We start from the raw sequence: 14,540 nt of genomic DNA, 5'->3' as shown, positions 1-14,540 counted from the left end.
TGAATGTCCCCCCCCCCCCAGGACCCACATAATGTTATCAGGTATATGCTGAATGCCCCCCCCCCCCCCCAGGACCAACATAATGTTACCAGGTATATGCTGAATGTCCCCCCCCCCCCAGGACCCACATAATGTTATCAGGTATATGCTGAATGTCCCCGTCCCCCCCCAGGACCCACATAATGTCATCAGGTATATGCTGAATGTCCCCCCCCCCCCCCCCAGGACCCACATAATGTTATCAGGTATATGCTGAATGTCTCCCCCCCCCCCCCCCCAGGACCCACATAATGTCATCAGGTATATGCTGAATGTCCCCCCCCCCCCCCCAGGACCCACATAATGTCATCAGGTATATGCTGAATGTCCCCCCCCCCCCCAGGACCCACATAATGTTATCAGGTATATGCTGAATGTCCCCGTCCCCCCCCAGGACCCACATAATGTCATCAGGTATATGCTGAATGTCCCCCCCCCCCCCCCAGGACCCACATAATGTTATAAGGTATATGCTGAATGTCCCCCCCCAGGACCCACATAATGTTATCAGGTATATGCTGAATGTCTCCCCCCCCCCCCCCAGGACCCACATAATGTCATCAGGTATATGCTGAATGTCCCCCCCCCCCAGGACCCACATAATGTCATCAGGTATATGCTGAATGTCCCCCCCCCCCCCCAGGACCCACATAATGTTATCAGGTATATGCTGAATGTCCCCCCCCCCCCAGGACCCACATAATGTTATCAGGTACAGTGGGGAGAACAAGTATTTGATACACTGCCGATTTTGCAGGTTTTCCTACTTACAAAGCATGTAGAGGTCTGTAATTTTTATCATAGGTACACTTCAACTATGAGAGACGGAATCTAAAACAAAAATCCAGAAAATCACATTGTATGATTTTTAAGTAATTAATTTGCATTTTATTGCATGACATAAGTATTTGATACATCAGAAAAGCAGAACTTAATATTTGGTACAGAAACCTTTGTTTGCAATTACAGAGATCATACGTTTCCTGTAGTTCTTGACTAGGTTTGCACACACTGCAGCAGGGATTTTGGCCCACTCCTCCCTACAGATCTTCTCCAGATCCTTCAGGTTTCGGGGCTGTCGCTGGGCAATACGGACGTTCAGCTCCCTCCAAAGATTTTCTATTGGGTTCAGGTCTGGAGACTGGCTAGGCCACTCCAGGACCTTGAGATGCTTCTTACGGAGCCACTCCTTAGTTGCCATGGCTGTGTGCTTCGTGTCGTTGTCATGCTGGAAGACCCAGCCACGACCCATCTTCAATGCTCTTACTGAGGGAAGGAGGTTGTTGGCCAAGATCTCGCGATACATGGCCAAATCCATCCTCCCCTCAATACGGTGCAGTCGTCCTGTCCCCTTTGCAGAAAAGCATCCCCAAAGAATGATGTTTCCACCTCCATGCTTCACGGTTGGGATGGTGTTCTTGGGGTTGTACTCATACTTCTTCTTCCTCCAAACACGGTGAGTGGAGTTAGACCAAAAAGCTCTATTTTTGTCTCATCAGACCACATGACCTTCTCCCATTCCTCCTCTGGATCATCCAGATGGTCATTGGCAAACTTCAGACAGGCCTGGACATGCACTGGCTTAAGCAGGGGGACCTTGCGTGCGCTGCAGGATTTTAATCCATGACGGCGTAGTGTGTTACTAATGGTTTTCTTTGAGACTGTGGTCCCAGCTCTCTTCAGGTCATTGACCAGGTCCTGCCGTGTAGTTCTGGGCTGATCCCTCATCTTCCTCATGATCATTGATGCCCCACGAGGTGAAATCTTGCATGGAGCCCCAGACCGAGGGTGATTGACCGTCATCTTGAACTTCTTCCATTTTCTAATAATTGCGCCAACAGTTGTTTCCTTCTCACCAAGCTGCTTGCCTATTGTCCTGTAGCCCATCCCAGCCTTGTGCAGGTCTACAATTTTATCCCTGATGTCCTTACACAGCTCTCTGGTCTTGGCCATTGTGGAGAGGTTGGAATCTGTTTGATTGAGTGTGTGGACAGGTGTCTTTTATACAGGTAACGAGTTCAAACAGGTGCAGTTAATACAGGTAATGAGTGGAGAACAGGAGGGCTTCTTAAAGAAAAACTAACAGGTCTGTGAGAGCCGGAATTCTTACTGGTTGGTAGGTGATCAAATACTTATGTCATGCAATAAAATGCAAATTAATTATTTAAAAATCATACAATGTGATTTTCTGGATTTTTGTTTTAGATTCCGTCTCTCACAGTTGAAGTGTACCTATGATAAAAATTACAGACCTCTACATGCTTTGTAAGTAGGAAAACCTGCAAAATCGGCAGTGTATCAAATACTTGTTCTCCCCACTGTATATGCTGAATGTCTCCCCCCCCCAGGACCCACATAATGTTATCAGGTATATGCTGAATGTCCCCCCCCAGTACCCACATAATGTTATCAGGTATATGCTGAATGTCTCCCCCCCCCCCCAGGACCCACATAATGTTATCAGGTATATGCTGAATGTCTCCCCCCCCCAGGACCCACATAATGTTATCAGGTATATGCTGAATGTCTCCCCCCCCCCCAGGACCCACATAATGTCATCAGGTATATGCTGAATGTCCCCCCCCCCAGGACCCACATAATGTTATCAGGTATATGCTGAATGTCCCCCCCCCCCCAGGACCCACATAATGTTATCAGGTATATGCTGAATGTCCCCCCCCCCCAGGACCCACATAATGTTATCAGGTATATGCTGAATGTCCCCCCCCCCCAGGACCCACATAATGTTATCAGGTATATGCTGAATGTCCCCCCCCCCCAGGACCCACATAATGTTATCAGGTATATGCTGAATGTCCCCCCCCCCCAGGACCCACATAATGTTATCAGGTATATGCTGAATGCCCCCCCCCCCAGGACCCACATAATGTTATCAGGTATATGCTGAATCCCCCCCCCCCCCCCAGGACCCACATAATGTTATCAGGTATATGCTGAATGTCCCCCCCCCCCCCAGGACCCACATAATGTTATCAGGTATATGCTGAATGTCCCCCCCCCCCCCAGGACCCACATAATGTTATCAGGTATATGCTGAATGTCCCCCCCCCCCCCCCAGGACCCACATAATGTTATCAGGTATATGCTGAATGTCCCCGTCCCCCCCCAGGACCCACATAATGTTATCAGGTATATGCTGAATGTCCCCCCCCCCCAGGACCCACATAATGTTATAAGGTATATGCTGAATGTCCCCCCCCCCCCCCCCCAGGACCCACATAATGTTATCAGGTATATGCTGAATGTCCCCGTCCCCCCCTAGGACCCACATAATGTTATCAGGTATATGCTGAATGTCCCCCCCCCCCCCCAGGACCCACATAATGTTATCAGGTATATGCTGAATGTCCCCCCCCCCCAGGACCCACATAATGTTATCAGGTATATGCTGAATGTCTCCCCCCCCCCCCAGGACCCACATAATGTTATCAGGTATATGCTGAATGTCCCCCCCCCCCAGGACCCACATAATGTTATCAGGTATATGCTGAATGTCCCCCCCCCCCAGGACCCACATAATGTTATCAGGTATATGCTGAATGTCCCCCCCCAGGACCCACATAATGTCATCAGGTATATGCTGAATGTCCCCCCCCCAGGACCCACATAATGTTATCAGGTATATGCTGAATGTCTCCCCCCCCCTCCCCCAGGACCCACATAATGTTATCAGGTATATGCTGAATGTCTCCCCCCCCCCCCCCAGGACCCACATAATGTTATCAGGTATATGCTGAATGTCCCCCCCCCCAGGACCCACATAATGTTATCAGGTATATGCTGAATGTCTCCCCCCCCCCCAGGACCCACATAATGTTATCAGGTATATGCTGAATGTCCCCCCCCCAGGACCCACATAATGTCATCAGGTATATGCTGAATGTCCCCCCCCAGGACCCACATAATGTTATAAGGTATATGCTGAATGTCCCCCCCCCCCCCCCAGGACCCACATAATGTTATCAGGTATATGCTGAATGTCTCCCCCCCCCTCCCCCAGGACCCACATAATGTTATCAGGTATATGCTGAATGTCTCCCCCCCCCCCCCCCAGGACCCACATAATGTTATCAGGTATATGCTGAATGTCCCCCCCCCCCCCAGGACCCACATAATGTTATCAGGTATATGATGAATGTCCCCCCCCAGGACCCACATAATGTTATAAGGTATATGCTGAATGTCCCCCCCCAGGACCCACATAATGTTATAAGGTATATGCTGAATGTCCGTCCCCCCCCCCCCAGGACCCACATAATGTTATAAGGTATATGCTGAATGTCCCCCCCCCCCAGGACCCACATAATGTTATCAGGTATATGCTGAATGTCTCCCCCCCCCCCCCCCAGGACCCACATAATGTTATCAGGTACAGTGGGGAGAACAAGTATTTGATACACTGCCGATTTTGCCGATTTTCCTACTTACAAAGCATGTAGAGGTCTGTAATTTTTATCATAGGTACACTTCAACTGTGAGAGACGGAATCTAAAACAAAAATCCCGAAAATCACATTGTATGATTTTTAAGTAATTAATTAGCATTTTATTGCATGACATAAGTATTTGATACATCAGAAAAGCAGAACTTAATATTTGGTACAGAATCCTTTGTTTGCAATTACAGAGATCATACGTTTCCTGTAGTTCTTGACCAGGTTTGCACACACTGCAGCAGGGATTTTGGCCCACTCCTCCATACAGACCTTCTCCAGATCCTTCAGGTTTCGGGGCTGTCGCTGGGCAATACGGACTTTCAGCTCCCTCCAAAGATTTTCTATTGGGTTCAGGTCTGGAGACTGGCTAGGCCACTCCAGGACCTTGAGATACTTCTTACGGAGCCACTCCTTAGTTGCCCTGGCTGTGTGTTTCGGGTCGTTGTCATGCTGGAAGACCCAGCCACGACCCATCATCAATGCTCTTACTGAGGGAAGGAGGTTGTTGGCCAAGATCTCGCAATACATGGCCCCATCCATCCTCCCCTCAATACGGTGCAGTCGTCCTGTCCCCTTTGCAGAAAAGCATCCCCAAAGAATGATGTTTCCACCTCCATGCTTCACGGTTGGGATGGTGTTCTTGGGGTTGTACTCATCCTTCTTCTTCCTCCAAACACGGCGAGTGGAGTTTAGACCAAAAAGCTCTATTTTTGAATCATCAGACCACATGACCTTCTCCCATTCCTCCTCTGGATCATCCAGATGGTCATTGGCAAACTTCAGACGGGCCTGGACATGCGCCTGCTTGAGCAGGGGGACCTTGTGTGCGCTGCAGGATTTTAATCCATGACGGCGTAGTGTGTTACTAATGGTTTTCTTTGAGACTGTGGTCCCAGCTCTCTTCAGGTCATTGACCAGGTCCTGCCGTGTAGTTCTGGGCTGATCCCTCACCTTCCTCATGATCATTGATGCCCCACGAGGTGAGATCTTGCATGGAGCCCCAGACCGAGGGTGATTGACCATCATCTTGAACTTCTTCTATTTTCTTCTATTTTCTAATAATTGCGCCAACAGTTGTTGCCTTCTCACCAAGCTGCTTGCCTATTGTCCTGTAGCCCATCCCAGCCTTGTGCAGGTCTACAATTTTATCCCTGATGTCCTTACACAGCTCTCTGGTCTTGGCCATTGTGGAGAGGTTGGAGTCTGTTTGATTGAGTGTGTGGACAGGTGTATTTTATACAGGTAACGAGTTCAAACAGGTGCAGTTAACACAGGTAATGAGTGGAGAACAGGAGGGCTTCTTAAAGAAAAACTAACAGGTCTGTGAGAGCCGGAATTCTTACTGGTTGGTAGGTGATCAAATACTTATGTCATGCAATAAAATGCAAATGAATTACTTAAAAATCATACAATGTGATTTTCTGGATTTTTGTTTTAGATTCCGTCTCTCACAGTTGAAGTGTACCTATGATAAAAATTACAGACCTCTACATGCTTTGTAAGTAGGAAAACCTGCAAAATTGGCAGTGTATCAAATACTTGTTCTCCCCACTGTATATGCTGAATGTCCCCCCCCCCCAGGACCCACATAATGTTATCAGGTATATGCTGAATGTCCCCCCCCCCCCCCCAGGACCCACATAATGTTATCAGGTATATGCTGAATGTCCCCCCCCCCCCCCCCAGGACCCACATAATGTTATCAGGTATATGCTGAATGTCCCCCCCCCCCCCCCAGGACCCACATAATGTTATCAGGTATATGCTGAATGTCCCCCCCCCCCCAGGACCCACATAATGTTATCAGGTATATGCTGAATGTTCCCCCCCAGGACCCAACATAATGTCATCAGGTATATGCTGAATGCCCCCCCCCCCCAGGACCCACATAATGTTATCAGGTATATGCTGAATGTCCCCCCCCCCCAGGGCCCACATAATGTTATCAGGTATATGCTGAATGTCCCCCCCCCCCCCCCCAGGACCCACATAATGTTATCAGGTATATGATGAATGTCCCCCCCCAGGACCCACATAATGTTATCAGGTATATGATGAATGTCCCCCCCCAGGACCCACATAATGTTATAAGGTATATGCTGAATGTCCCCCCCCAGGACCCACATAATGTCATCAGGTATATGCTGAATGTCCCCCCCCCCAGGACCCACATAATGTTATCAGGTATATGCTGAATGTCCCCCCCCCCCCCCAGGACCCACATAATGTTATCAGGTATATGCTGAATGCCCCCCCCCAGGACCCACATAATGTTATCAGGTATATGCTGAATGCCCCCCCCCCCAGGACCCACATAATGTTATCAGGTATATGCTGAATGTCCCCCCCCCCCCCAGGACCCACATGATGTTATCAGGTATATGCTGAATGTCCCCCCCCCCCCAGGACCCACATAATGTTATCAGGTATATGCTGAATGTCCCCCCCCAGGACCCACATAATGTTATCAGGTATATGCTGAATGTCCGTCCCCCCCCCCCCCCCCAGGACCCACATAATGTCATCAGGTATATGCTGAATGTCCCCCCCCAGGACCCACATAATGTTATCAGGTATATGCTGAATGCCCCCCCCCCCCCAGGACCCACATAATGTTATCAGGTATATGCTGAATGTCCCCCCCCAGGACCCACATAATGTTATCAGGTATATGCTGAATGTCCCGTCCCCCCCAGGACCCACATAATGTCATCAGGTATATGCTGAATGTCCCCCCCCCCCCAGGACCCACATAATGTTATCAGGTATATGCTGAATGTCCCCCCCCCCCCCAGGACCCACATGATGTCATCAGGTATATGCTGAATGTCCCCCCCCCCCCCCAGGACCCACATAATGTTATCAGGTATATGCTGAATGTCCCCCCCCCCCCCCAGGACCCACATAATGTTATCAGGTATATGCTGAATGTCCCCCCCCCCCCCCAGGACCCACATAATGTTATCAGGTATATGCTGAATGTCCCCTCCCCCCAGGACCCACATAATGTCATCAGGTATATGCTGAATGTCCCCCCCCCCCCCCCAGGACCCACATAATGTTATCGGGTATATGCTGAATGTCCCCCCCCCCCCCCAGGACCCACATCATGTTATCAGGTATATGCTGAAAGTCCCCCCCCCCCAGGACCCACATAATGTTATCAGGTATATGCTGAATGTCCCCCCCCCCCAGGACCCACATAATGTTATCAGGTATATGCTGAATGCCCCCCCCCCCCCAGGACCCACATAATGTTATCAGGTATATGCTGAATGTCCCCCCCCAGGACCCACATTATGTTATCAGGTATATGCTGAATGTCCCCCCCCCCCCCAGGACCCACATAATGTTATCAGGTATATGCTGAATGTCCCCCCCCCCCCCCCCCCAGGACCCACATAATGTTATCAGGTATATGCTGAATGTCCCCCCCCCCCCCAGGACCCACATAATGTTATCAGGTATATGCTGAATGTCCCCCCCCCCCCCCCAGGACCCACATAATGTTATCAGGTATATGCTGAATCCCCCCCCCCCAGGACCCACATAATGTTATCAGGTATATGCTGAATCCCCCCCCCCCAGGACCCACATAATGTTATCAGGTATATGCTGAATGTCCCCCCCCCCCCCAGGACCCACATAATGTTATCAGGTATATGCTGAATGTCCCCCCCCCCCCCAGGACCCACATAATGTTATCAGGTATATGCTGAATGTCCCCCCCCAGGACCCACATAATGTTATCAGGTATATGCTGAATGTCCCCCCCCAGGACCCACATAATGTTATCAGGTATATGCTGAATCCCCCCCCCCCCCCCAGGACCCACATAATGTTATCAGGTATATGCTGAATGTCCCCCCCCAGGACCCACATAATGTTATCAGGTATATGCTGAATGCCCCCCCCCCCCAGGATAGTGCTCCCTATTCCCTAGATAGTGCTCCCTATTCCCTAGATAGTGCTCCCTATTCCCTAGATAGTGCTCCCTATTCCCTAGATCAGATATACTCTTAGGAAAAAGGGTTCCAACATGGTTCTTCAGCTGTCCCCATAGAAGAACCCTTTTTGGTTCCAAGGAGAACCCTTTTTGGTTCCAGGGAGAACCCTTTTTGGTTCCAGGGAGAACCTTTTTTGGTTCCAGGGAGAACCCTTTTTGGTTCCAGGGAGAACCCTCTTTGGTTCCAGGGAGAACCCTCTTTGGTTCCAGGGAGAACCCTCTGTGGAAACTTTCACATATTGTGTGTCTGTATCATAGTACTTTAACATATTGAGTGTCTTAATCCTAGAATATTAACATATTGAGTGTCTTAATCCTAGAATATTAACATATTGAGTGTCTTAACCCTAGAATATTAACATATTGAGTGTCTTAACTCTAGAATATTAACATATTGAGTGTCTTAACCCTAGAATATTAACATATTGAGTGTCTTAACTCTAGAATATTAACATATTGAGTGTCTTAACCCTAGAATATTAACATATTGAGTGTCTTAACTCTAGAATATTAACATATTGAGTGTCTTAACCCTAGAATATTAACATATTGAGTGTCTTAACCCTAGAATATTAACATATTGAGTGTCTTAACCCTAGAATATTAACATACTGAGTGTCTTAACTCTAGAATATTAACATATTGAGTGTCTTAACCCTAGAATATTAACATATTGAGTGTCTTAACCCTAGAATATTAACATATTGAGTGTCTTAACCCTAGAATATTAACATATTGAGTGTCTTAACCCTAGAATATTAACATACTGAGTGTCTTAACTCTAGAATATTAACATATTGAGTGTCTTAACCCTAGAATATTAACATATTGAGTGTCTTAATCCTAGAATATTAACATATTGAGTGTCTTAACCCTAGAATATTAACATATTGAGTGTCTTAACCCTAGAATATTAACATATTGAGTGTCTTAACCCTAGAATATTAACATATTGAGTGTCTTAACCCTAGAATATTAACATATTGAGTGTCTTAACCCTAGAATATTAACATATTGAGTGTCTTAACCCTAGAATATTAACATTTTGAGTGTCTTAACCTTAGAATATTAACATATTGAGTGTCTTAACCCTAGAATATTAACATATTGAGTGTCTTAACCCTAGAATATTAACATATTGAGTGTCTTAACCCTAGAATATTAACATATTGAGTGTCTTAATCCTAGAATATTAACATATTGAGTGTCTTAACCCTAGAATATTAACATATTGAGTGTCTTAATCCTAGAATATTAACATATTGAGTGTCTTAACCCTAGAATATTAACATATTGAGTGTCTTAACCCTAGAATATTAACATATTGAGTGTCTTAATCCTAGACTATTAACATACTGGGTGTCTTAACCGTAGAATATTAACATGTTGGGTATGTTAATTTTAGGTGGGCGTGTTGATCTTCGCCAGCATCGTGGGGAACGTGGGAGCCATGATCTCCAACATGAACGCTACGCGGGCAGAGTTCCAGAGCCGCATCGACCAGGTCAAACACTACATGCAGTTCAGACACGTCAGCCGTGACCTGGAGCACCGTGTCATTCGCTGGTTCGACTACCTCTGGACCAATCAGAAGGCGGTAGACGAACAGGAAGTTCTGAAGAGCCTGCCCAATAAACTGAGGGCTGAGATCGCTATCAATGTGCACCTGGAGACTTTGAAGAAGGTAGAACACACACACCCACATACTCTCACACACTTGCTGTCCCATCTCTTCGCCTCCCTCTCTTTCTCTCTCCCTCTCTCTCGAGGTGTGTAACTTCCAGGACTGTGAGGAAGTAGAGTTGGTATTGAAGCTGTTTCTACATCTTTCTCTCGGCCTGCCTTCTTCTCTCTCCTCCTCTCTCTCTCTCGGCCTGCCTTCTTCTCTCTCTCGGCCTGCCTCTCTCTCTCTCTCTCTCTCGGGCCTGCCTCTCTCTCTCCTCCTCTCTCTTCTCCTACTCTCTCTCTCTCCCCCCCTCTCCCCCACTCTTCTAGGTGCGTATCTTCCAGGACTGTGAAGCAGGCCTGCTAGTAGAGTTGGTATTGAAGCTGTTTCTACATCTCTCTCTCGGCCTGCCACTCTCTCTCGGGCCTGCCTCTCTCTCTCCTCCTCTCTCTCGGCCTGCCTCTCTCTCTCTCAACCTGCCTCTCTCTCTCGGGCCTGCCTCTCTCTCCCCCCCCCCCTCTCTTCTAGGTGCGTATCTTCCAGGACTGTGAAGCAGGCCTGCTAGTAGAGTTGGTATTGAAGCTGCGTCCCCAGGTCTTCTCTCCAGGAGATTATATCTGTCGTAAAGGAGACATTGGGAAGGAGATGTACATTATTAAAGATGGCCGCCTGGCGGTGGTGGGAGATGATGGAGCTACTCAGCTGGCCATGCTCACCTCAGGAAGCTGCTTCGGGGAGATCAGGTAGGAGGGGGTGGGAGTGTGTGTGTGTGTGTTTGCACGACTGTGTGTGTGTGTGTGTCTAATTGTTGTTACATAATACTATAATGTTGGTGTGTTTTCCTCTGTCAGCATCCTGAACATCCGGGGCAGTAAGATGGGAAACAGGAGAACAGCTAACATCCGTAGCCTTGGTTACTCTGACCTGTTCTGTCTGTCTAAGAGAGATCTGACCGAGGCGCTCAGCGACTTCCCTCATGCTAGAACCCAGCTGGAGCAGAGGGGGCGGGACATCCTCAGGAAGGAGGGGCTACTGGATGAAGTGGGAGGAGAAAGCCTGGGAGTGGAGGAAATGGAGGAGAAGGTGTGTGTTTGTTTGTAAGGAAGCACAACATGCACAGCAAGATGATTGAGGTGTTAAAGACCTATGTGTTTCCTGAATGGCCCGCATAGGACTCTAGCCTCAAGGAGTGTCCCCATAGGACTCTAGCCTCAAGGAGTGTCCCCATAGGACTCTAGCCTCAAGGAGTGTCCCCATAGGACTCTAGCCTCAAGGAGTGTCCCCATAGGACTCTAGCCTCAAGGAGTGTCCCCATAGGACTCTAGCCTCAAGGAGTGCCCCCATAGGACTCTAGCCTCAAGGAGTGTCCCCATAGGACTCTAGCCTCAAGGAGTGTCCCCATAGGACTCTAGCCTCAAGGAGTGCCCCCATAGGACTCTAGCCTCAAGGAGTGCCCCCATAGGACTCTAGCCTCAAGGAGTGTCCCCATAGGACTCTAGCCTCAAGGAGTGTCCCCATAGGACTCTAGCCTCAAGGAGTGTCCCCATAGGACTCTAGCCTCAAGGAGTGCCCCCATAGGACTCTAGCCTCAAGGAGTGCCCCCATAGGACTCTAGCCTCAAGGAGTGTCCCCATAGGACTCTAGCCTCAAGGAGTGTCCCCATAGGACTCTATCCTCAAGGAGTGTCCCCATAGGACTCTAACCTCAAGGAGTGTCCCCATAGGACTCTAGCCTCAAGGAGTGTCCCCATAGGACTCTAGCCTCAAGGAGTGCCCCCATAGGACTCTAGCCTCAAGGAGTGTCCCCATAGGACTCTATCCTCAAGGAGTGTCCCCATAGGACTCTAACCTCAAGGAGTGTCCCCATAGGACTCTAGCCTCAAGGAGTGCCCCCATAGGACTCTAGCCTCAAGGAGTGTCCCCATAGGACTCTAGCCTCAAGGAGTGTCCCCATAGGACTCTAGCCTCAAGTAGTGTCCCCATAGGACTCTATCCTCAAGGAGTGTCCCCATAGGACTCTAGCCTCAAGGAGTGCCCCCATAGGACTCCAGCCTCAAGGAGTGTCCCCATAGGACTCTAGCCTCAATGAGTGTCCCCATAGGACTCTAGCCTCAAGGAGTGTCCCCATAGGACTCTAGCCTCAAGGAGTGCCCCCATAGGACTCTAGCCTCAAGGAGTGTCCCCATAGGACTCTAGCCTCAAGGAGTGTCCCCATAGGACTCTAGCCTTAAGGAGTGTCCCCATAGGACTCTAGCCTCAAGGAGTGCCCCCATAGGACTCTAGCCTCAAGGAGTTTCCCCATAGGACTCTAGCCTCAAGGAGTGTCCCCATAGGACTCTAGCCTCAAGGAGTGTCCCCATAGGACTCTAGCCTCAAGGAGTGTCCCCATAGGACTCTAGCCTCAAGGAGTGTCCCCATAGGACTCTAACCTCAAGGAGGGCACCACTAAGAGTATATGGAAGACTCTCGTTTTCCTCACATAGGAGACAAACTGGAAGAGTGTGTGAACCGGGAACAGAATTATAATACTCATCATCATCTTAACTACTGTCCTCTTATAGGTGGAGAAGTTGGAGGCGTGTGTGGATCGTCTCCAGACGCGGTTGGCACGTTTACAAATGGAGTATGCCACCGCTCAGCAACGTCTAAAGCAGCGAATCACGGCTCTGGAACACAGCGTCGGCACCACGGTTACCGTCGGAAGCGGTTTCCTGTCCGACGCCGACGGCAACGAGAGTGGCGGTGACGACGGAACACGCAGTGAGATCAACATCAGACTGTGACAACAACGCTGTATCGCCATAGAGACAGCTGGAGGAGTGTTTATCTTATTTACTCTCTGTTTTATTTAGTTAGATGTATATTTTGTGGCAGATTTGATATCTGTTGTTGTTTATGTCTGTAAGCAGGGTGTCACTGTGTTTAATGATGGTGTAACGCTGAGTCTACCTGTAAGCTACTGTAAACAATGTAAAAACAAAACTGTCTCTTGAAAAACATGTTGAAAAAATTATTTCACCTTAACTTCCTGTTAATGACAACCCAAATAATAACTTCCAATAGTTATTATTTTACTTGATGGTTATTTTGGAAATAACAGAGCTCTCTCTACCAGGCGGTTGAGAAGTCAACAGGAAATCAAATCAAATCAAATGTATTTGTCACATACACATGGTTAGCAGATGTTAATGCGAGTGTAGCGAAATGCTTGTGCTTCTAGTTCCGACAATGCAGTAATAACCAACGAGTAATCTAACCTAACAATTCCACAACTACTACCTTATACACACAAGTGTAAAGGGATAAAGAATATGTACATAAAGATATATGAATGAGTGATGGTACAGAACGGCATAGGCAAGATGCAGTAGATGGTATCGAGTACAGTATATACAGTGGGGAGAACAAGTATTTGATACACTGACAATTTTGCAGGGTTTCCTACTTACAAAGCATGTAGAGGTCTGTAATTTTTATCATAGGTACACTTCAACTGTGAGAGAAGGAATCTAAAACAAAAATCCAAAAAATCACATTGTATGATTTTTAAGTAATTAATTTGCATTTTATTGCATGACAAAAGTATTTGATACATCAGAAAAGCAGAACTGAATATTTGGTACAGAAACCTTAGTTTGCAATTACAGAGATCATACGTTTCCTGTAGTTCTTGACCAGGTTTGCACACACTGCAGCAGGGATTTTGGCCCACTCCTCCATACAGACCTTCTCCAGATCCTTCAGGTTTCGGGGCTGTCGCTGGGCAATACGGACTTTCGGCTCCCTCCAAAGATTTTCTATTGGGTTCAGGTCTGGAGACTGGCTAGGCCACTCCAGGACCTTGAGATGCTTCTTACGGAGCCACTCCTTAGTTGCCCTGGCTGTGTGTTTCGGGTCGTTGTCATGCTGGAAGACCCAGCCACGACCCATCTTCAATGCTCTTACTGAGGGAAGGAGGTTGTTGGTCAAGATCTCGCGATACATGGCCCCATCCATCCTCCCCTCAATACGGTGCAGTCGTCCTGTCCCCTTTGCAGAAAAGCATCCCCAAAGAATGATGTTTCCACCTCCATGCTTCACGGTTGGGATGGTGTTCTTGGGGTTGTACTCATCCTTCTATTCCTCCAAACACGGCGAGTGGAGTTTAGAGCAAAAAGCTCTATTTTTGTCTCATCAGACCACATGACCTTCTCCCATTCCTCCTCTGGATCATCCAGATGGTCATTGGCAAACTTCAGACGGGCCTGGACATGCGCTGGCTTGAGCAGGGGGACCTTGCGTGCGCTGCAGGATTTTAATCCATGACGGCGTAGTGTGTTACTAATGGTTTTCTTTGAGACTGTGGTCCCAGCTCTCTTCAGGTCATTGACCAGG

General features: G+C 48.2%; 1 protein-coding gene across 1 annotated transcript in view; it reads left to right on the top strand.

Annotated features, from left to right (window-relative positions):
- Positions 1-13,583, top strand: part of LOC139581805 (cyclic nucleotide-gated cation channel-like) — a 36,730-nt gene extending 23,147 nt beyond the window's left edge. Inside the window, exons 9-12 of the mRNA XM_071411987.1 lie at positions 9,907-10,185; positions 10,696-10,910; positions 11,019-11,250; positions 12,728-13,583. Of these exons, the coding sequence (XP_071268088.1) occupies positions 9,907-10,185; positions 10,696-10,910; positions 11,019-11,250; positions 12,728-12,949 (948 nt within the window). The 3' untranslated portion in view covers positions 12,950-13,583. The remainder of the gene's footprint in view (positions 1-9,906; positions 10,186-10,695; positions 10,911-11,018; positions 11,251-12,727) is intronic.
- The last annotated feature ends 957 nt before the right edge of the window (positions 13,584-14,540 follow it).

Source organism: Salvelinus alpinus, chromosome 7, assembly GCF_045679555.1.
Source record: "Salvelinus alpinus chromosome 7, SLU_Salpinus.1, whole genome shotgun sequence".
Classification (NCBI taxonomy): Eukaryota; Metazoa; Chordata; class Actinopteri; order Salmoniformes; family Salmonidae; genus Salvelinus; species Salvelinus alpinus.
Note: the sequence above shows the minus strand (reverse complement) of the source record. Positions and strands in the feature narration are given on the sequence as shown.